We start from the raw sequence: 24,075 nt of genomic DNA on the forward strand, positions 1-24,075 counted from the left end.
AAAAGCAAATGAGAGTAGGCAAGACTATAGCTGGATAATACTCCACTGTACACATAAGCCACATTTTCTTTATCCACGCATCCATTAATGGATATTTAGGTTGTTCCCATATCTTGGCTACTGTAGAGAATGCTACAATGAACATGAGAACATGGGTGTCTCTTCAAATCCTGATTTCAATTTTCTTGGCTAAGTACTCAGAAAAGAGATCATAGGGCATAGAATGAGGGGGAAGGAGAAATGGGGAGATGCTGGTCAAGGGGTACAAAGTTTCATTTATACAAGACGAATAAGTTCTGGAAATCTAATGTATAACATGGTCGCTATAGATAACAGTACTGTACTTACACTTAAAATTTGCCTTTTGAGGTAGATCCTGTGTACGGCAACTAAAAAAAAGATTAATTATGTGAGGTGATGCATAATGATTAATTCGCTTAATTGTGGTGATTATTTCACAGTGCTACATAAATCTTCACCTCAAGTATGCACAAGTTTTTAAAAGACTATGGCTAGCCATAAGCTCATTTTTGTTATCAACCGAATTAGAATCTGGAAGGCACCATAACAGCTCTCTCCCCGAGTACTTTGAATTTTCTTATGCAGAGAACTGGATCTTATGACCTCTTGGCATGCTGTGTTATGATTCATACAGCTCAAAGAAACAGTCCATACGTCCCTCAGTACAGGGTTTCCTTGGCAGCACAAATGGTAACGAATCCGCCTGCAATGCAGGAGACACCTGGGTTCAATCCCTGTATCAGAAAGGTCTCCTGGAGAAGGGAATGGCAACCCACTCCAATATTCTTACCTGGAGAATTCAAGGATTGAGGAGACTGGCAGACCACAGTCCGTGAGGTTGTAAAGAGTCTGACACAACTGAGGGACTAACACTTTCATTCGGTACAAGCCCAGCCTTGGAGGTACTTAATAAGCATTGTTAGATAAACAATGGCAGCAGTCACGTTTGAGAGCAGAAAAACCACAGAGAATTAAGTACAAAGCAGTAAATGGGGATTTCCCTGACTTCAGCTGCAGACCAGCGTTACGCGAGTCATGTATATGTGGACTATTCAGTGGGACTGAATGTGATACACACCAATAAATCCCTGGGCAGAGAGCATGCATGAAACCCTGTTGGTAGGTTCTGTTGCACTGACATGATGAGATTAGGTCATGATGATGGATACTTGAACCTGAGGATCCTTGGATCTAAGGTTAGGCCATGGTGATGGAGATTGGGGAGATAGCTGAAGCTGAGGACAGAAAAGCCACAGTGGGGTAGAAACGAATACAAGGGAATAGAGAAAGCATACCAAAGAAAAATACTCTATAGTCTTGGCTATGATGATCCCAATAGCACTTTAAGTATAAATGAAAATGTGACAATGGGACAGGACAAAGGCCGTATACTTTTAAAAAATAAACCAACATTATTCCACTTCCCACTTAAAAGCAATGTTGACAAAGTGTGCATTAATAGACCTGTGTAGACATAACCACCAAATAGCCACATTCTGGGAGTCTATGCATGCTAACTTTACCTAAATTCCCCCATATTAATCTGAGTTTGGCAGATTACACATAGCACATGCTGGCTGCATGTAGACAAAGATCATAGGCTTCACCATAATCTAGACCTGGTTTACACCTCAGATCTGACACCTCCTGGGCAGATGACCTTAAGCACTAAGCTAATTAACTCTGAATTTCTGTTTCTTCCTGTGTAAAACAATGATCTATTTACTTACATGATAAGATTACTATGAGGATAAAGTTAAATTAAATAGGTTGTATAATACAAAATGGGAGATAGAATAATTAGTTTGCTTCCCATTCTGACTCTTTTCAGAACTGAGGAATAAAAACCCACTAGAACAATAGGGCTTCTGTGGTGGCTCAGACGGTAAAGAATCAAATCCAGGTCTCCTGCATTGCAGGAGATTGATCCCTGGGTTGGAAAACTTTCCTGGAGAAGGGAATGGCTACCCACTCCAGTATTCTTGCCTGGAGAATTCCATGGACAGAAGAGCCTAGTGGACTACAGTCCATGGGGTCACAAAGAATCAGACATGATGGATTGACAAACGCTTTTACTTTTCACTTTCAGAACCACAGGAGCAAAAAAAAAAAAAAAAAAAACAGCTATTAATCTAGTAACTTAGTAAATATTTTGAAGAGAGGAAGGAAGGAAGGGAAGCAGGAAGGGAGAAAAGATGCTTCTTTATATCTCTAATTGCTGACTAGGGAGCAGTTTCCCTCAGACACCAAAATGATGCCTCACTGATCTAACCAGCAATTCCCAATCCTGCTCCACAAGTACCCTATGTATATAAGGGTTTGAAACAATAGTGCGGGGGCCCTGGAGGCCCTGAAGACACTGCATCATGGCTAAGAAAATATTTGTGTGTGTGTGTGCGTATTTCAGAGAGGCCCCCCATGTCCAAAAACCATGAACTTTATCTCAGATCTTGACACTTGCTCTTTCTTACAATTCTTTTCAGTATAGATTGTATCTTCTTTCTGAAGCCACTTAACTGCCTACATGTAAAAAAAAAGAAAAGAAAAAAAACCAACCAGAAAATACTTAGGAGCCAGCAAGGAGAGAATTAAAGCTTTCAGTTTTGGAAAACTCATCCTGTCCAACTACAGGAACTCAGTTATCTGCACAGGTAAGGAACCTGCTCACCAATATGTAAAAATATCCCAAAGGATGGAGAGTCACAATCTTCCTCAATCAGCTATTTCAGAAATAAACAACCTTCTCTTCCAGGACATCCTTCTTATAATCCACCTCATTCTATATTCATTAACCATGGGGACTTTCTTAAAGTTCTGGTTGGGAGAACTAAGAGGTCTCAGTAACCTTCCACCTTCTTTCCTCCTGTCCATACGTAAGCAGTTTCTTTAGATGTTTCTACCTAGGTACTTTAATCATTTTTTTAAATTGAAGTATAGTTGACTTACAATATTATGTTAGTTTCAGATGTAGAAAAAAGTGGCTTGGTTATAGAACATTCTCTAGGATAGATCCACTCAGGTTTTATTTGAGCAGAGTCTGTTGGAATGGCAATCTACTCCAGTATTCTTGCCTGGAGAATCCCGTGGACAGAGGAGCCTAGCAAACTACAGTCCATGGGGTCACAAATAGTTGGACACAACTTAGCCACTAACACTACTACTACTACTCTTGGCTCAAGGTTAAAGTACATCAACTGACATTTCTAAAAGTAATTACTTGAATTTAGGCTGGCATTTGGTGACCAGTCACACACAAATTTTGGATTGTGAGATTTCAGAGAGCAGTCAGAAAGCTGTCTAAACAAAATGGCATGGTGCCATAAGCAGTGGCTTCAGGTCAGACTGAGTTTGAATCTACCAGTCTGGCATCTGCCATCTCTGACTCTTGGCTTTCTACCCTGTAAAACACATATAACCAAGCCTATGTAGAATATATGCACTTAGCACACTGAGCCCAATCCTGGCACACAGAAAGCTGGTAGGTAGAAATATTAAAGCCATGTGTGTCTACAGACTGCAGGCTGAGAAATCCCAACAAGCTTACCTTTCCTCTCACCGTCACTGTTCCCTGACCTGTCTCAGCAGGTGGTGATACCGCTCACAAATTAGTCATTCATTGTCTCCCTGGCACCGAGTTTAGATTTTGGCCACAATTACAGAGCATCAGACAAATCAGCAGAACTGTGGAAAGTTTGTCCATAAATGAGGCCAATGCCAAGAGTGGCAGTTTTTCCCTCACAAATCCTGAACTATATCCATGAAAGCCCATTTCTGTCCCTTCGTTATAAAGTAACCACACTTACCAATGTTTTGGTGTATATCAAAGAACCTCAAATATTCATCAGTGGAATTAGCTGTTTGTGCCAGGCTGCCCACTGCTTGGGAAACGCCTGACCATGTCTGTTTGCATCCCATAAAACCTAGGCTGAGGTTGTTTTGATGCTCTAAATAGGTGTGAATTTTTACTACTTCAAAAGCATCTCCTTTAGTCAAATGGATGAGCTTTGGTCCATCCCTTTACTTCTGTCATGAGTGGTGGTCTTCTTCATTCCCTTAACCACTCAACAGCCTCATTCAGCTGCCATAACATGCACTGTTCATCATATTGCTCCATGGAACTTGTTATAGGAATACCACTAGGGAACATACATTTGGGCAAAAATCACCCAGGAAATCACAGCGATCAATAGAAGTTTTCCTGGTCTTGTCACTAAGGACATTTTGGAGCTGGTTAATTCCCTGTTGGGGGGGTTGCTGCCCTGTGTAGCCATGTTCAGCAGCACCCTGACCTCTTCCAACTACATGCCATTAGCACTCTTCCCTCTAGTTGTAACAACCAAAAATGTCTTCAGACAGTGACATGTGTCCCCTGGGGGGCAAAATCACCCTCTGGATTACAGACAACCTCTGGGCTACAGCAGTGGTTTTCAATCTTTAGCAAGATCAGACCAACCGAAGGGCTTGTGAAAACAGACTTCTGAGCCACCACCCAACATTTCTAATTGGATAGGTCTGAGGTGGGCCCTGAGGATTTGCATTTTGACAGTGACTGATGCTGCTGATCCAGGGACCACCTCTGGTCTAAGGAGATCTGGGTGCCAGCTGTTGGCATATCTGGCATGTTTGTGATTCTGTGGTTTTCAGATTTGTCTGCAGATTAGAAATACCTAGAAATCATTTAAACCTTCCAACAATCCAGCTGTATTCCAGACCAAATCAATCTCCACTTCTGGGGATGAGGCACAGGCACTGGTATTTTGAAGCTACCCAGATAAAATTTTGATGTGTAGACAGATTTGGGAACCATTGCTGTAAATATCATTACCTTCTTTGTAATGTGGGGTTAAGCAGTTTATATCTTCTCGGCACATATGTCCTACAAGTCTCAACAGCACAGCTAAATCAGGAGAACTGACCTACGTGGGACTGTGCAATCCTTGCATCTGTGGATGAGAAAATGGGGCAAATGTATTTACAAAAGCTTTCCAGTCATGGCACTCAGAAATTGGAAGGAGCACTAGGAACAGGCAGTGTGTGTGTTAGTCGCTCAGTCATGCCTGACTCTTTGCGACCCCATGGACTGCAATCCACCAGGTTCCTCTGTCCATGAGATTTTCCAGGCAAGGATACTGGAGTGGGTTGCCATTTCCTTCAATCATGGTAAAGGTCGATATGATATGTTGTGCAAAGACAGGGCTCTCAGGGGCAAACAGGAAGCCTTTTGGCATGCCCTGTTGAAAGGAGGTGGATTTCAAGCTTCAGCTTTCAGATTCTCTAGGTGGACTCCACAAAGGACCTGCCCTGGTTTCTGAGCCTCACCCTGGAGCCTAGGAAGGAAAAGAGTCAACAAGAGACTGAGGCTCCTGATGGAAACTGCAGATTGGGACAATGTGAGGTGAGTAGGGGGATGAAATGGGAGATGGAGAGGTGGGGAAGTAATTTAAAACTTTTACCTCCATTTATGCAGCCCCATAATTGATAAAGGGCGATTCCACAATTCCCTTCATGTAAAACTTTGCAGCATTTAAAATCTCTAACTGAAAGTTGTTTTTGTTTGTTTGTTTGTTTACACCACTCATCTCCAAAAATGAGACCTCTTAAATTGTAAAATCCAGGACTGTGCTTTATAAAAAGAAAAAGAAAAATCAGTCACCCTGCAAGGGAATAAAAAAATCATATCAGTGCAGAAAAATCATAAGGAAGAAAACAAAGCCTTAGGCTATATTTAGCCAATACCATGAAATGACCATTTACACTGAGGATTTCTTTGTTGTTGTTCATTGTGGTAATTCTTTAATGTTTGCTGGGTGCCACTTCAGATCTAGGTAAGCTAGAAGATGAAATAATAGAAAAATAATATCCTCTTCCTCCATGGAACAGCTTGAAAGAAAAAGAATCACCCTGAATTATTCTGAGACACACACACATCACACATTCACTGCGTACACTACATTGCAGATATCTGTGTCAATACTGAGAAACAGTCATGAAAAAAATAATGAACTTTGTCAGGACAACCAAAGAATCATCTCTGGGTGCGGGTACTCATGTACAGAGCACACTGAATTCAGATGGCTGTGCCAGAGGATGGCCATAGAGGGAATAGTGTTTTGTGGATAAGAGTGTGTTTCTTTCAGCTACTCACCACACATCCTACAAACATTGCCAACAGTGAACCACATTCTGTGCAAAGAAGGAAAGGAGAGAGTCAGTCACTACAGGTAACTCTCAACCAAGATGGGAGAAGAAGCCCATCCTATCACAACAAACAGAACCCCCTCCAAGGTTTCCGAGAGGAAAACCTTGGAAAGTAAATCTCCAAGTGGAAGAGACTAGGGGCTCTTTGCAGGTACACGTATTGACTGTGTGATTATTTTGCAAAACTAATTTGCTTTAGTGAGGAAAAGAAGAATTCTAATATTTATTGAATATGTTTCATGCAAAAGACACACTCTCAACATTTTTCTTACTCAACATTTTGAAATAACCCTGAGAAATGAGTTTTATGACCCATATAACAGGGAGATAAGGTTATAAAAATTGTAATAGGCAGAAAGAATGTGCTATTTAAGTTTCAGCAGCTATTAATGCCAAGACTATTACCAAAGAGCACTAAATGCGTACTGATTATTTAAAACTCTCAATAGTCCCAACAATTTTTGAGATAAAGAGCCTAAGGCTGAGTAGCTTGTCCAAGTCACAGGGCTGGGAAATAGTGGAGCTGAGGCTTGGGACTAAGCTGTCTGACTCCAGAGACTAATTCCTTAAGCACAATGGCTTAAACTGGGTAAAACCTGCAAAAGACATTCTATCATATCTGCATTATTGCAGGTTCTACACGTGTGAGTTCTTATTTTTCATTTGCCTTAGAGGAATGGGCAGCAATGGAAAGAAAGGTAACTGATAGTAGAATTTTAGTGCTGAGTTTCCCAACTGGGGACAATTTTGCAATGTCTACACTATCGTTTGTCACAACTGAGAGAAAATGCTTCTGGCATCTAATGGAAGAGCCCAGGATGCTACTAAATGCCTTGTAATGCATAGGACAGCACCCTCCCTCAGCAGTGATCCTCCTTAAAGTGCCAATTGTGCCAAGGTTGAGAATGCCCACTCTAGAACACTTATAAAAAGTTGGGATCTGGCCTAGAAAATAAAAAATATATTGACTAAGGCTTATGCTGCTTTCCCATTGGAAAAATGGGAATGTTTTACAGCTGTAAAATCTATGGAGGCTGAGCCATGTGAGATGCCAAATAATGCAAGCTGTGCCTGCAAGATGCCAAAACAGGGACAACATGAGAAAAAGCTCTTTAAGGGAATATTTAAAATATACCTGAGATCTTACTTTTATTGAAGGAATGGTGGGATGAACAGATCACGAGATCATTGCCATTGAAAAGATTGTTACTCACAGTTCCCATGAGGAGAGAAAATGCCACATCATACAAGACCATGAAGGAAAGAACTAAGGTTGGTCAGAAGGCAGGAGGAGTGAGAGGAATGCATAAGTCAAAGCCTTATGCGTTCACTGGGTTTGTGGGAAGAATTGAGTGAGGCAGGGTAAGCAACTGAGGGAGTTTAGGATTCCATTGAAAAATAATATCAGCAGGCTCTGGGAGGCAGAGGTAATCTCTCATTGTCTGGGACATGGCCTGATGGTGATTCAGGGCATAGGAATAGTGTCCTGGACTCCAGAATCCTGATATTTGGAGGCAGATGCTTGGTTTTCGCATCAAAGTCATTCTCCCAGGCAAGTTGTTTGCTATGTATAAGAATTGGCTAAGCCTCAAGAGAAGCAGTTCTTCCTGTCCTGTGAGCCATCAAGAAAACAAAGCATCATAAAACATAGAAAATAGATGCAGTGTGTTATATCTTAACCTAAAGCTCATCTTGAATGTTTGGGTTTAACAGTGTTAACTTCTCATGCTCAGCTTCAGAGACAGACTGTGGGACTAAGACCTGCTATACGCTGAGTATATTTGATTCAACTGCAAGGGATCTGTGTGTGTCCAGTGTGAGCAGCCTGGAAATGGTGGAGTTTAAAGCCAAAGATTAGAAGAGGCCTATGGCTTAGCAGGATGAGCCAGCATGAACACTGAGGAAAGGCTTTCCTTGTGATATACAGTGAGACCCAAGGCAAGTTGTATCTTCTAAGTTCCTTTGCACATTTAACCATGAGATGTGGGCAGTGGGTCTCGACTCAGATCATACATCAGAGTAGCCTGGGAGATTTCAGAAGCACAGGTGCTCAGGGCCCACTCCCAGGGATTAGATTCAGGGAAACAGGAAATACAGATCTCCCATGGATTATATGGGCTTCCCAGGTGACCTAGTAGTAAAGAAGCCGCCTGACAATGCAGGAGACGTGAGATGCAAGTTCGACCCCTGGGTCGGGAAGATCCCCTGGAGAAGGGCATGGCAACCCATTCCAGTATTCTTGCCTGGAAAAATCTCTTGAACAGAGAAGCCTGGTGGGCTACAGTCCATGGGGTTGCAAAGAGACACGACTGAGGTGTCTTGGGACATACTCATGCATTATAAATTACTGCTTGCCCCTAATTTGTAAACTTGTAAATTTGTGATAGATTGTACAGCCCTGCTAGTGATTCTGAAGGACATGCAAATAAAGGCCATAGCTTGTCACATATCTGGCACGCCTCTGAAATTTGTGGCACCTCCAGCCCAGTCCAATGACCCAGTGGTGTCCCCCAGCTCCAAAATTCTCCCATATTCTCAGCTTATAATAGGACACTGGGCAGTTCAATTTATTTCCTTTCAATCTCTTTATTTAAGTCACTTGCTATCAAACTCAAGACTGGAGATACAAGCCAGAATTCAAGTCATTTCCTAGGATTTGGGACATTTGGAACCAAGAATCCAGGAGAACTTAAAATTTCAGGGAATTTGCCTGGTGGGCAGCTCCCTGCAGGCTCACTTATAGCAGAATAAGCGGTCTGAGTTTGACCCTTGTGTACACTTTTTAAAATTGCCTTCGGACGACATCTTTGCCGTCATAACTGACAATGACTGAAACTGACTTTGCCTGAATAAATGTAATTTAACAAGAGAGAACTTTAAAGCCTCAGAGGCTTCCTAAGGGAAACATTGAAACTGATTTACTTACTCCTACCATGGCATCTACAGGTTTATACTTAGCACGAAGACCATTCTCTATCCCTATAGCTAAGTCTTATTATCTTAGTAAGAAAAATTTTAAAGGGATCTTCTTACTAAGATAATAAGACTTAGCTATCGGGAAACCATTTAACCAAGGTGACAGTTATGAAGATGAGGACAGCATACTTCCAGAAACCCATGGAAAAACGATTATAAGCTCTGAACACAATGAGTGTATCTGGGACTCCTGAGGGACAAGGTGCAAGAGAAGCATGGCTATGCATGGCTCTGCTAGCTGATAAAGCGCACTTTGTCTGCCACAGTCACAGGCTCTCATCTATTTCTAAGAGAAGTGCATCGCATGCATACCCAAATACATAAAAATTTGTGTGTGCGTGCTCAATCGCCCAGTCGTGTTTGACTCTTTGCCACCTCAGGGACTGTAGTTCCCTAGGCTCCTCCATCCACTGGGATTTTTCAGGCAAAAATATTGCAGTGAGTTGCCATTTCCCCCTCCAGGGGATCTTCTCAACCCAGGGATCAAACTCATGTCTCCTGCATCTCCTGCACTGGCAGGCAGACATAAGAATTTTGAACCATATAATTCATATAGGTGTGGATCCAGTCCTCAGACTAAGCATTAGAATAAATGTTTCCTTTTTATAATTTTTTTCCTGTGTGCCTATTTATTCATTGGAAACATTGCTAAGGATGCTAAGTATGTTTTTATAAAAACATAAGGTGTTCTACTGCACTGTGGTTCCTTTTCTAACTGTTTGAGATGGAAACTTTGGTCATTGGTTTGTCTTTCCTCTTTTCTAACGTTTGCATTTTGAGTTTTCAGTTCCCTACTGAACACTGCTTTGGCTGAATACCATGCCTGTTATAGTAGTTTTTCATTGTGAAAAAATGTCGACCCTATCGCAATCTGCAAGACTGTTAGGAAGAACTCCCACAGCCCCTTAGCTAGCCTTGCAAGTTACTTTCTGCTGTTCATCTATCACCTTCTCTCTGACTCAGAGTGGACGCTTCTGAGCCCTTGGTGAGCCGGTTCACTTTCCTCCCCACAGTGAAGTTCAGCAGGAGGCAGTCAGAGGGACCTGGAACCATTCCTCCTCCACTAGCTTTGTCCTCACCAGCCTTTTTAGTGACAGCCGGATGCACTGGTTCCTCTTCAGCATGGTGGTGGTCATCTACACACTCGCCATGGCCAGCAACGCTGCCATGGTCCTCCTGATCTGGGCAGATGCCCGGCTCCACACACCCATGTACTTCCTCCTCAGCCAGCTATCCTTCTTGGACATCTTCTTCACCTCAGTCACTGTCCCCAAGATGATAGCAGGCTTCCTCTTTGGATGGATGAGCATCTCATTTGGAGGCTGCGGAGCACAAATGTTTTTCTTCATGTTCCTGGGGGCTGCAGAGTGCATCCTGCTGGCCCTCATGGCCTATGACCGCTACGTGGCCATCTGTAATCCTCTGCGCTACCCACGGCTCATGAGTCGCCAGACCTGCCTGCTCCTGGTGGCTGCCTCCTGGCTGGGAGGGTCACTCAACGCCTCCATCCAGACTGCGCTGACCCTGCAGTTCCCCTACTGCGGCTCACGGAAGATTGCACACTTCTTCTGCGAGGTGCCTTCACTGTTGAGGTTGGCCTGTGCTGACACGGCTGCCTATGAGCAGGTGCTCTTTGTGACGGGTGTGGTGGTCCTCCTGGTGCCCATTGCCTTCATCACCACCTCCTATGCCTTAATCCTCGCAGCTGTGCTCCGGATGCACTCTGTGGAGGGGCGTAAGAAGGCCCTAGCCACCTGCTCCTCCCACTTGGCAGTCGTCAGCCTCTTCTATGGGCCCCTTGTCTACACTTACATGTTACCTGCATCCTACCACTCTCCTGGCCAGGATGACGTAGTATCCATCTTCTATACAGTCCTCACACCCATGCTGAATCCTGTCATCTACAGCCTCAGGAACAAGGAAGTAACAGGAGCAATGAAGAAGGTCATAGGGAAGTGTGGGGTAGGTAGGACTGTTTAAGACTCAGGAGAGAAGGAGCCTCACCTCTAAGATGTGCCTGTGGCTCCAGGTGCCCATTCTAGGATTGCCTTCCAGAATGAGCAGTCTCAAATCCCCACACAGAAAAGTGAAAGGGGCACTCCTCATTCCCTTCAGCTCCCACACTTCAAAGAGATGTCCAAATGGTTTGTGTCCACTCCCCACTCACCTTCCTCACCTCAACAAACTCCAGCCAGCTTTCTCATCCATCCCTTGTCTGAAGCAGCAATAACTCATCATCTCCATGTCACTGACTGTCCAAGGGTTTCCCTTCTCTTCAAAGGGCTTTCATTGCTGGCTATTTCCCCAAACGTCTCCTTTATTCTTCTCCTCCAGCCGCAATAACTCTCTTGCTGTTGCCCAAAACCCCTAAGCACAGTCCCATCTAGGGGTCCTTCAGTGCAGAGGTCTCAACACCTGGGCACTTCCCCCTACATTTTTGCATGGTTTTTGCCTTCGACTTCATTTAGGAACTGCTCAAATGTGACCTTATAGGGGTTCCCACACTGGCCACCCTGTCCAAAATGTCATTCCCACTCCATCATTTTTTTCTAACTTCATTTGTGTATCCTATGTTTCTTTTTCCCTTTAGAATGTACAGGAGTACAGAGGCTTTGATTCTTAATTCTGATTCCTAGAAGAATGACGGTCACAGGGTCCATCAATAAATACCTGTTGAATCAACAGATGAAGCTAAAGAACATTTTCTTACCTTTTCCAATGTTGGCACTGTTGTTAGTTCCTCCTTGAAAATCTCTCTTCTGGCACACCCCTTCCTATTAAGTGATGAGTGCCTCAGAACCTGGTGGCTCTACCCCTCCCTTCTCAATCCACACTCTCTTATCACTAATTCACGGCCATGACTTCAGTTACCACCTGACACCAAACTTGGTCATATATTTATAAGCTAGCCAGATATCTCCTACAAGACTTTTAACACCCAACTCCACATGACACGCCACTGGATGTTTCAAAGATGCCTCAAATTCATCATGCCAAGAGACAAAGCCATGATCTCACTTTCACGTCAGGTAATTGAGTCAGGTAACTGAATGTCTCACCTGGTCAGTAGGTGTGCATCGCCACTCATATTCAATCTCTCACAAAGTCCTCAAAAGTGCATTTATTTGACTGTCAATGCTTACCTCCCCACAAGGTGTATCCCCTTAGGGTTGCAGCCACCACTACTATAGTCTAAAGATACAGTGGATGAGTCAAGAATTTCCAAACAAGTCTCCTTGCCCCCATTCTTACCACACCTCATGTACAAAACCACAGGTTTTTTTCCTTGAGATGTAGCCAACGAGATTTCTGAACACAAATCTAACCCCATGCCACCGACTTCACCCCATAACCTCCCCTTAAATAGTTTTAGCAATTGCCATTGTTACTTCACATGTCATCATCTGATACATGATATATTTTTACATGCATATATTACATCTGTCTTCTACTATAAGGTAAGCTCCATGAGGACAAATGTTGTTTTTGTACTTGACACATAGTTGGCATTTATTAAATATTGAATAACGACTATGTGAATGAATTAATGCACTCAGGTACAACAAATAATCTTTCCCATTGCTTACAAAGCCCTGAAGAGTCTGGTGGTCCTGGCTTCATCTCATGTTTCTTTCTCCTTAATCCTGCTCCTCTGCTCCTTCTTCCTTCCAGGTCATTTCCAGAGCTGTTCCTCTGCCTGGGATGCTGCTTTCTCCTCTGTGCTTAGAATCCTTCCTTCCTTAGCCCAAATATCATCTCTTCAAGGAATTCTTCTCCATAATCCCAAACTAAGTCAAGTTCTTTTAGATATGTCCCATATCCTTCCTAGCCTTTAGTTCTTCAATTAAGTCTGTCTCCTCACAGTACATGAGAACAGGGAGTCTCCATGACTTCACCACAGTGCCTAACTTTGCACCTGGCACATTATAATACCTCAATAAGTACCAAAAAGAAAGAAAGGAAAAAGAATACAGGCAGAAAGGAGGGAAAGCAGCAGGAAGGCAGGGAGGTAGGAAGGGATAGAGACTGATTTGCAGTCTTGTACCTCCAAATTAGACCACACTTTGCCACTGTAAATCTTTGCTTATATAATGCAACTGCCGTAAGAGATGCCACTAATTACTCTATGTATTTTAAGACATCTCTAAAAGTCTTCAGAGGCCAGGAACCCATCCTGAAAGCCCAGTCTACATCCTTTATACTGAAGCTGGATAATAAAAACTGAGAACAGTCCAGCCTTTTCTTCCACTTCTGGTCATCCACAGTGAAGATCACATTGTGTTTCCAGCAGCTTCAGGGGCATCTTTAGTAGGAGTCAGCAGTATAGCAGAAGACATCAAGACCAAAATCAACTACCAGACTGTTCCTTTTGACAGTGGCTTCCCCCACCAGGATCAGACCAGAACTACCTGACTTCCACTGCTATGAGAAGGCAGCGACTGCTAAAGCAGGAGAGAGAAGTGTCATGTGCTAATGGTGCCTGCATGTGTAAAAGCCCTTCTGCCCCATATCCTGGGTCTCAGCCTGGAATGACTGGCAGACAGAAAGCATGTTTCCTGGGATGATGTGACGTGGCTCCATCCCACTTCCTCTGTCCTCCATCCTTCCTCCAGTGTGGTGAAGGGGGACCTAAGTACATGGGGATCCCCACCCTGGAATCCTGAATCATGGCTTAACAAATTATAAATTACTCATTAGGGGCAGGAGATGAGAACATCATTGAGAAGTACGTTTCCACCCAAACATTTTAACCACATTCACTTCTCAAGAAGAAATTAACTAAGGGGAGAGTGAGTTCTATTCCAAAGGACTATGTGCAGGCAAACATCGCACAATCTCATCCCACCACAGAATTCCAGAACAGGATCCCCTTCTTCACCACATTTCCCAACCCTGTATGTTATAAGCATGATCCTTAACTCCTTAGCACTTGCCCAGGCAAAGGAGAAAGCCATAATTTGCAGCTATTGATATGTCTGACCTCTCACTCATCAAATAGATAGGCAAGTTTTGAAAACTGACAAGTGGAAGATAAACTGTCTGCTCATGCCTTCCTGTGCTACAGAGAGCAAGCTATATTAAGATATAAAGTTTGACCTTCTTCTTTGTAAATATACCCCAATTTCAACTGAGCAGACACTGCCTAGAATACATTACCCAGTTATCAATGCAGCTAGGTATGGCTATGTACCTAAGCTCTGAATGGTGGCCCCTAAGCACAAGTGTAGCCATTCAGCAGGGTCCTCAAATGTCAGGGCCGTGTCACATTTCTCTCCACCCCACCGCATATTCTTTCTGGCTTACATATAGTCATAACAAATGGAGCTTCAGTGGACATCTTGGAATATAAGGTAGAAGCCAGGAAATGAGAATATCAGAAGAGCAATAAGGAAGGAAATTGAGTTTCTGAAATCATGGTGTTGATCAACCACTGTGTTTTCTGGTACTTGCAGTGAATCTAATTCCAATTAACAACATTTCACACAACAAAAGTGACAGGACGAGTTGACCCTTTTCATGGTGTGGCAGGAGTGGCTGTGTGGCCCCATACTGCTGGAATGCCAGGAAAAAAATACTTTCTGAAAACTAGGTTAAACACACCAAAATGTACACACCAGAATACAACATGAGGACTATAAGTAGCTTTGAGAATTTGATCTCCACATGGAGAAAAATGGCAAATTAGAACTCGCATTTAAGAAAGTACACATCATAGAATTTCCGATTTATAATGTAGGCTACTAGCTTTTTCCTTTTAATAGAATATGAAAACATGAAAATGGGAAGATTTTAAAACTGACTCAGCAGGAAATATTTGGCAAATGACATGGAAAAGCCTAGCTCTATTAAGACATGAGAGATGCCAAGCATCCTTCATCATAAGTCCTATACTTAGGAAGCAGAAGAAATAATAAGAAGCATAATCTAGATAGGAATCTTGTTATGTGTGTTATGTGTGTGCACGTGTGCTCAGTCGTGCCCAACTCTTCGCAGCCCTATGCACTGTAGCCCACCAGGTTCCTCTGTCAATGGGATTTCCCAGGAAAGAATACTGGAGCCAGTTGCCATTTCCTTCTCCAGGGGATCTTCCCAACCCAGGGATCAAACCTGTGTTTCCTGCATCTCTTGCATTGGCAGGCGGATTCTTTACCACTAAGTCACCTGGGAAGCCCATAGATAGAGACCTAGATACATAAAGCTTTTAGATATATATCTCAGATAGATGATAGGTCATATACTTATATACACATATAAGAGATAAAGATAGATGATAAATAGATCACTCACTAGATAGGTGATAGATAGATACATAGATAATCACACTTTCTTCATTCACTCCTCCACGGATGGACACTTACATTGTTTCCATATCTTGGCTATAGTGAATAATGCATCAATGAACATGGGAGTACATATACCTCTTCAAGACACTACTTTCATTTCCTTTGGGAACATCCAGAACTGTGGTTGCTGGATCATACAATAGTTCTATTTTTAGTTTTTTGAGGATAATGTTTGTTTATACAAGTGTAAGTAGTCTTTCCATCTTCTTCTTGGCCTTGATATTCCTCTGGAGAGGTGATTTATAGTACTTTTACTATCAGCTTCTTCCTGGGAGTAGGGCCACCCCCAAAGAAAGAATTGATGGAAGCCTCATTTCTCAGAAGTTGTTGCTTTTAGTAAGATAAATGAAGCTCTGAGAAGGCTTCTTTTTTTGAATCTGTTAATGTCAAATATCTTCAGCTTAAAATAATCTTCATATCAACTCAGTTTCTGAGCAGGTCCCCACACTTCACTGTAAAATGTTCAGACATAAAAATTCTCCACTTTCCTACCAGCTGGCATTTTCTCATCCTTAGCAGTCAATGTAAAGGTCTTGCCCTCAACAGGCAATTCTCACTGCTTTTTCCCCCAGTAGTAGCAGCCCCGAGATTTGAGCTGATAGCTGGTATCCCATCAAAGGTCTGATAACGCCACTTGAGGGATTTCCTCCAAGGATCCTTTCCAGCCTTTCTTTCTCCCTTCTTTATCTGGAGAGAGACCTGGGAGACTATACTCAATAGGCAGGTGGAGGGGCAGGATTTATATACTTTCGGATACTCCACCCCTGACCTACCCAAGCCTAGGACATCACCCACACCTCCTTGCAGGGCCTTTTTCAGCTATTTTCTCACAGAGACTCTCATTCCCTTGGTCACTTTGGAAGTGTGCCTACAGACTACCTCCTTGCCCTCGGGCACAGGAAAGCACCCACCTGGGACAGGGAAGTAGTGATGTAGCCAGCTGTGTCTCTCCCTTTCTTGCTCTCAGCTGGGACATAGACAAGGAAATTTCAGAAAATCTTTGACTGTTCCATCTGTGAATTTCACCACTTCTTTTCACGTCTAAGTCAACTTCTCCATCAATTATTTTATTTTCTTACTTTTGGACTATTTATTCAAAAGATCATGGCACCTGGTCCCATCATGTCATGGCAAATAGATGGGGAAACAGTGGAAATAGTAGCAGACTTTATTTTGGGGGGCTCCAAAATCACTGCAGATGGTGACTGCAGCCATGAAATTAAAAGATACTTGCTCCTTGGAAGAAAAGTTATGACCCACCTAGACAGCATGTAAAAAAGCAGAAACATTACTTTGTCAACAAAGGTCCGTCTAGTCAAAACTATGGTTTTTCCAGTAGTCATGTAAGGATATGAGAGTTGGACTATAAAGAAAGCTGTGTGCCAAAGAATTGATGCTTCTGAACTCTGGTGTTGGAGAAGACTCTTGAGAGTCCCTTAGACAGTAAGGGGAGCCAACCAGTCCATCCTAAAGGAAATCAGTCCTGACTGTTCATTGGAAGGACTGATGCTAAAGCTGAAACTCCAACACTTTGGCCACCTGATGCAAGAGCTGACTAATTTGAAAAGACCCTGATGTTGGGAAAGATTGAGGGCAGAAGGAGAAGGGGATGACAGAGGATAAGATGGTTGGATGGCATCACCGACTCAATGGACATGAGTTTGGATAAACTCTGGGAGTTGGTGATGGACAGGGAGGCCTGGTGTGCTGCGGTTCATGGGGTCGCAAAGAGTCGGACATGACTGAGCGACTGAACTGAACTGATACTCTGGATACTAACACAACATTGTAAAGCAACTACACTCCAATAACTTTTTTAAAGTACAGTGTAAATATAACTATCAAATCCACTGAAAACTCCCCCAAAATTATATGACTCCTTTTATTGATCTACTTGCTTTATTGTGATGGTCTGGAACCAAGACTGAACTATCTCCAAGGTATGCCTACGTGTTACTAATGCTAATTTCACCTGTTTATTCTGACTTTTCTTAGTAGAAAATTTAAAAAATACAAATGTAGCTCATTGTATTTTTATTGGACTGCACTGGTCTCGATTATTAACAGTCCAGTGAGATATTTACCTTAGACATTTTGTATTGTCTCTTTTGTAAGGTGATGTTCTGTCTCTTTACTTATTACTTTATGTAGTCTCTTTATTTAAAAAAATTTTTAAACAAAGTTAAAGGCTTTTTTTCTTACCAAAGGAAAGAAACAAGAAAGTGTTCAAGTGCTCAAACAGTTATTGATGTTGCTAAATATTAGTCTGTGTTAAACCTTAAAACTTTTCACAGAAATTCCTCTCCTTCAAAGCACATGGTAGGATTGCTCTGCTCCAGCCCCCTGAAGTTAGGCATACCCATTAGAATGTGATCTGGGGGGACATTTAAGAATCAATCCAATGATTGATTTGTGTATATCCTTGCATCCCTTGAATAAATCCCATTTGAATATGGTATATTATCCTTTTAACATGTTGTTGGATTCTGTTTGCTGCTTTTTTGTTGAGGATTTTTGCATCTATGTTCATCAGTGATATTGACCTATACTTTTCTTTTATGCGGTATCTTTGTCTGAGCTTGGTATGAGGATAATGGTGGTCTCAAAGAATGAGTTTGGGAGTTTTGCAGACTCCCTCTGCAAGTTTTTGGAACAGTGTCAGATGGATGTGTATTAACTCTTATCTAGATGTTTGATATAACCCTCCTATGGAGCCATCTGGTACTGGACTTTTGTTTGTTGGGTGTTTTTAATCACATTTTAATTTCAGTACTTGTGATTGGTCTGTACATATCTTCTGTTTCTTCCTGGCTCAGTCTTGGGAGATTGTACCTTTCTAAACATGTGTTCACTTCTTCCAGGTTGTCCATTTCATGGGTGTATAGTCACTTGCAGTAGTCTCTTTGATCCTTTGTATTTGTGTGGTATAAGATTTGCCACATTGTCTTCCCCCTGCTGTAGTGACTGAGGAAGCTCAGTTTGAGACAGAGCTTCCTGCCACTCCATGGTAACAAGGAGTATAATTTAGAAATAAAATTATATGTCCATGGTGTTAAGCTACTGAAAATCGTGGAGCTTGGTACTACAGCAAAACCTGACCCATTTTGACTGATGCATATTCTATCACCGGTAATTTAGACAGGAAGCCACCCTCATCAGGTATATACACAGTGTGTGTTGCTATATCTTATAATTGTTGGACTCCAGTCTCTTACTGGACTCTGAGTTCCTTGAGGATAGAAATAGTATGCACTTAATTTCTTCACACCACCATCAGGTCTGACACATAATTAGAAGTTAGCACATATTTGAAGACTGAATGGAACAAATGAATTAATCAATGAGTCTCATAACAGGTAGCTAAGTCTTTTGGGCAGGGAGATTTCTCAGAGGAAGATAGAATAGAAGGAGTAAAAAGATTGCCAAATTAAGCTTGGTGCTCAAATAAGTATAATAAGCCTAAGTTTTTTGTAGCATATAGCTGCAGATATGAGAGTTCATTTTTTATTTTCTTTTTGTTCTTCTGTTTGCTTGCTTGCTTGCTTGAGATTTTTGTTTTGTTTTCTTTTTTGCTAGCCCTGCTCTAGTGCCTGTAGGATCCCAGAGGCAGACGTTGGCAGGTCACCTGACAAGAGTACACTAAGGCAGTGAAGGTATGAGCCGCTAAAGAGACAGGAACTAGAATATAAACTTGATCAGCAATGATTTGGAAAGATAAGAACTCCCCAGCGGAACGTGATAGAAAGGTGTGTTTATGGTAGTTAAGGCATTAATGGAGCTTGAAAAATCTTCCCACCATTGATCAGGCTGGGAGAGAAGACATAGATAAATACCAGGTGCAAAGTTAACAGGAAACGTTTCTCCTGAGGTAGAAATAAACTTATCTCTTCAGTCATAAAATTGAATGACTATTGCTTTCTTAATGAGAAACTTGCCTTAAAAAATCTAAGTCACTCTGCAGACAAATATCCTTAATCTCCAACCTAGGAGCAAAGGTGCAGATATGAGATTTTAGGCATTCACTTCTATCTTAACTTTGACATTTCGGCTGTCCACCTCACAGTCCAAACCTGACAAGGATCTCTTTACATACAGTTGTGCTTCACTTTGAACTTCATATAAATTTCTCCCAAGCGTCACTCTTCTCCAAAATTCTGTAATAATTCTTTGTTTGGTGATATGTCCCAGAGTTCCTACTCAAATCAAGAAACTTAACTATGTGGGGCTACAGGGTTATCCTTGGTTATCTAGTTGCTGAGTCTAGCAAAGTTTCTCAGCCTCAGCACTATTAACATTTTAGATCAGATAATTCTTTGTTGCGGTGGCGAGGGAGACAAACCTGTGCATCATTCAGCATGCCGGGCAGCACCTCTGACCTCTAGTCACTAGACACCAGTAGCACCCCCAGCTGTGACAGCCAGAAATGTCTTGGTACACTGCCAAATGTCTCTGGGGAATATTCGCCACCAGCTGAGAGTCACTGGGCTGGGACATACATTATCAATGGTGGCCGTACCACCAGTAAGATCTTCAAATTTTTAAGTTTTGTAATTGGAGCATTTTTTAATATAAATTTATTTACTTTAATTGGAGGCTAATTACTTTACAATATTGTATTGGTTTTGCCATTTTGAGGAAGGGGGAAGATATCTTATATATCACAATAGTGTGTGGCCCTCCAAAAGATCATAGTACATGTACAAATAAACAATATAACAGTGGCATTAAAATTTCACAACAGAGGACCCAATAGGAAGAAAAGGGGTCTAAAAAGACCCTTGTAGAAGGGCAATAATGGAAAGAAATTGAGAAACTACAGGCCTGGGTAAGCTGCAGTGGAAGCAAAAGTGAGAGTGTTGGAAGAAACTGAAGTTAGAGCATGAGTAATGGCAGACTCCACTCAGGGACATCTGTCTGGGAGTTAGGAATCCTATTCTGTGGTTGTATGGGAGTGCAGGCAGGCAAAATGCAGAGGAGAGCAATCTGATAGCTCTGGGGTTTGGGCTATTTGAGTTTAAAGTAATTTAAGTTAACATTCCAATTTCCCACCTAACTAGCCACGTTCCAAGTGTACAATCCCCTCCAGAGCAGAGGGGGGCCACTTCTACTGGTTACCTAGGGCTGCTGTAACAAACCACCAAAATGAATGGCTCAAAACAACAGAAATGTATTCCCTCATTGTTCTGAAATCAGGTGTTGGCAGAGCTACCCTTTCTCTGGATACTCGTTGGGAGTGTGTTCCTTGCCTCTTCCTGCTTCTAGTGGCTGTCAGAATTCCTTGTGATCACATCAGTTCAGCCTCTGCTTCCATAGTCTCATAGTCCTGTTCTCCTGAGTCTTCTCCTCTGTGAGTCTATCTCAAAACTCCTCCTGCTTCTCTCTTCTAAGAATACATATTAAGGGCCACCAAGATAATCTAGGGAAAAGGTCTCAAGATCCCCAACTTAATCAAATCTTTTGCCATCTAAGGCAATATTCACAGGTTAAAGATTAAGACATGAATATAACTTTAGGGCCACCATCCAACCCATCACAGTCCTATACTAACACAGATATAGATCATTTTTTGTTGTGACTAAAAGTTCTTTTGCACAGGGCTATAGCAAGGAAAATTATAAACCAAGAGTCAAAACATTTAATGAGGGCTTCCCTGGTGGCTTGGTGGCAAAGAATCCACCTGCCAATGCAGGAGACACAGGTTCAATCCCTGATCCAAGAAAATCCCATATGCTGCGGAGCAACTAAGCCCATGCACCACAACTACTAAGTCAGCACTAGACTCTGTGCTCTGCAACAAGAGAAGCCCCCCTCACCACAAGTAGAGAAAAGTGCCCCCGGCAACAGAGACCCAGAACCGTCAAAAATAAATAAATACATAAAATTATTTCCAAAAATTCTGAAGAGTGGTCAGAACTGACCTAGTAGCTAGTGAACTTATCACAAAGAATGAAGTCAATGTAAATGTCAAGGGAGTAGGTTTTTTTTAATTGCGGTTTTGAAAAGCCATAAAATTTCCCATTTTAATTATTAAGTGCATAATACAATAGTGTTAACTATAGTCACATTACTGTGCAACTGCTGCTGCTGCTGCTAAGTCGCTTCAGTCGTGTCCGACTCTGTACGACCCCATAGACGGCAGCCCACCAGGTTCTCCTGTCCCTGGGATTCTCCAGGCAAGAACACTGGAGTGGGTTGCCATTTCCTTCTCCAATGCATGAAAGTGAAAAGTGAAAGTGAAGTTGCTCAGTCGTGTCCGACTCTTAGCAACCCCATGGACTGCAGCCCACCAAGCTCCTCCGTCCATGGGATTTTCCAGGCAAGAGTACTGGAGTGGGGTGCCATTGCCTTCTCCGCGTTGTGCAACAGATCACTATAAATTCTTCATATCGCAAAACTGGACCTCTACATCCACTGAACAACCCCTTTCCTCCTCTCCCTAGCCCCCAGCCCCAGCCCCTAGTAACTATTGCTTTGCTTTCTGTTTTGAAGAGATGGAGCAGAGATGTTTCGAGTTGACAGGTAAGAGGATCAGCCACCATAAGACATCTTTAATCGGGTATGTGAGTGAACACCAAACAACTAGGAAAAGCGGTAACTCAGCTTGACTCATTTCTCTCAATTCTCTGGACCATGGAAACAGCCCATCAGGCTTTTTCCAGTCACGTGAGCCTCTGAGGCCCTAGCATCTCGTTGGCCAGCACTCGGGCAAAGTGTGAGATGAGCAAGAGGAGGGACCAATAGGGATGGGCCAATTAGGAAGCAGAGACCCCTGCCCCTGCGCTTGCGCAGTACTCTCTGGGCCACTCCAGGAAGAGCTGTATTCCCAGGTGCAGGTGCTGGGTAATACGTGTGGCAACTTGCCTGGCCACACAACGCACCGGGGAGCTAGACGCAGCCCACTTGCTCCCGGAACCCTGTAGAAGGTAGCGGACAAGCCAGAAGGAGCCCCAGACCACTTCTGAATACCAGGTGCCTCCAAAGGCCAAGCTCACAGTGGCCCACCCAGCAAGTAGGGCCTCAGGAGGGGTTCACAAGTGGCAGAAAGGCTATTCCTGTGGGAGGTCGATCCTGGACAGACTGGGTATTTCTTCCTATGGACCTGGGCTGACTAGCTTCTGCCTTTCAGAGAGAAAGGGACAAGGTCTCAGCCATGCAACAAGCAGCTCCCAGCAGCCTCCTCTTGGCCTGTAGCCTGGCCTTGGCACCTTTCCTCGCAGGTAAGTGTACAGGGTGTGTCCCTAGCCAAATTCTCTCATCACCGCATCCCACCCACATTCCTGTATCCCTAGCTGAATTATCCTCTGTGTTCCTCTGCATTGTCTCATCAATGCGCTCATTCCTGCATTCCCACCCTTATTCATCCATTCCTGTCTGTATTCTGCAGACCTCAGTGACACTTTACTTGTGGGTACTATGCTCGGCATGGACATCTGCAGTGATTACACAGGCATCGTTCCTGCCCTCATAGGTCTTACAGTGTACTGACCAGTGTTGGAAACAGAGTCCTGAGTGTCAGTTCAAATCAACTCCAACTCCTTACTGCCTGGCCTCAGGCAAATAATTGAGCCCATCCACGGGGCTTCCCAGGTGGGGCTAATGGTAAAGAACTCGAATGCCAGTGCAGGAGATGTGAGAGATACAGGTTTGATCTCTGTGTCAGGAAGATCCTCTGGAGAAGGGCATGGCAACACACTCCAGTGTTCTTGCCTGGAGAATCCCATGGATAGAGGAGCATGGCAGGCTACAAGCCATAGTGTCACAAAGAGTCAGACATAACTGAAGTGACTTAGCCCTCACGCACATGCCTTTAGTATGGGCTTCCTAGGTGGCCCAGTGGGTAAAGACTCTGCCAGCAATGCAGGATACATCCCTGCATTGATTTGATCCCTGTGGGAAGAGGGCACGGCAACCCACTCCAGTACTTCTTCCAGTTCCGATATCATTGCTTTGGGCACCAGAGAGCACGGGGAGGCTCGAGGGCAACTTCATGGGGAGAGGAGGAAGTAATACCACCACACTTAACCTGGTGACCATTTTTCTTCAAAACTGCCCTCATTTACTCTGCTGGTCAGAGCTTGTTTTGTGGTTATGATTTATAATGAAGTTTGCTTGAATGTTCTCTACAATAAGCCTTTTTCCTGGTTTTATTAATATAGAATTAACATACATCACTGTATAAATTTAAGTTGTGCAACATAATGGTTTGACTTAAATTTATTGTGGAATAATTACTGAGTACGTTCAGTTTTTCCCTTGTGATGAGAACTCAGGATTTACTCTCCTAACTTTCAGTGTTAACTATAGGCATCATGTTGTATTACATCCCTAGTACTTTTTTTCTATCACTGAGAGTTTGTGCCTTTTGACCACGTTTTCCCAGTGCCCCTTTCCATTAACTCTGGTAACCACAAGGCTGATTGCTTTCTCTATGAATTTGTTTTAGATTCCGCATATAAGTGAGATCGTACAGTATTTATCTTTCTCTGTCTGGCTTACTTTACATAGCATAATGTTCTCAAGGCCCATCTATGTTTCC

General features: G+C 42.9%; 1 protein-coding gene across 1 annotated transcript; it reads left to right on the forward strand.

The window, feature by feature from the left end:
• Nucleotides 1–10,245: 10,245 nt before the first annotated feature.
• LOC101103895 (olfactory receptor 2T27-like) lies at nucleotides 10,246–11,175 on the forward strand. The gene has a single exon (XM_027970604.2). The coding sequence runs from the start codon at nucleotides 10,297–10,299 to the stop codon at nucleotides 11,173–11,175; it is 879 nt and encodes a 292-aa protein (XP_027826405.2). The 5' UTR covers nucleotides 10,246–10,296.
• Nucleotides 11,176–24,075: the final 12,900 nt, after the last annotated feature.

This window comes from Ovis aries, chromosome 5 (assembly GCF_016772045.2).
Source record: "Ovis aries strain OAR_USU_Benz2616 breed Rambouillet chromosome 5, ARS-UI_Ramb_v3.0, whole genome shotgun sequence".
Lineage (NCBI taxonomy): Eukaryota > Metazoa > Chordata > Mammalia > Artiodactyla > Bovidae > Ovis > Ovis aries.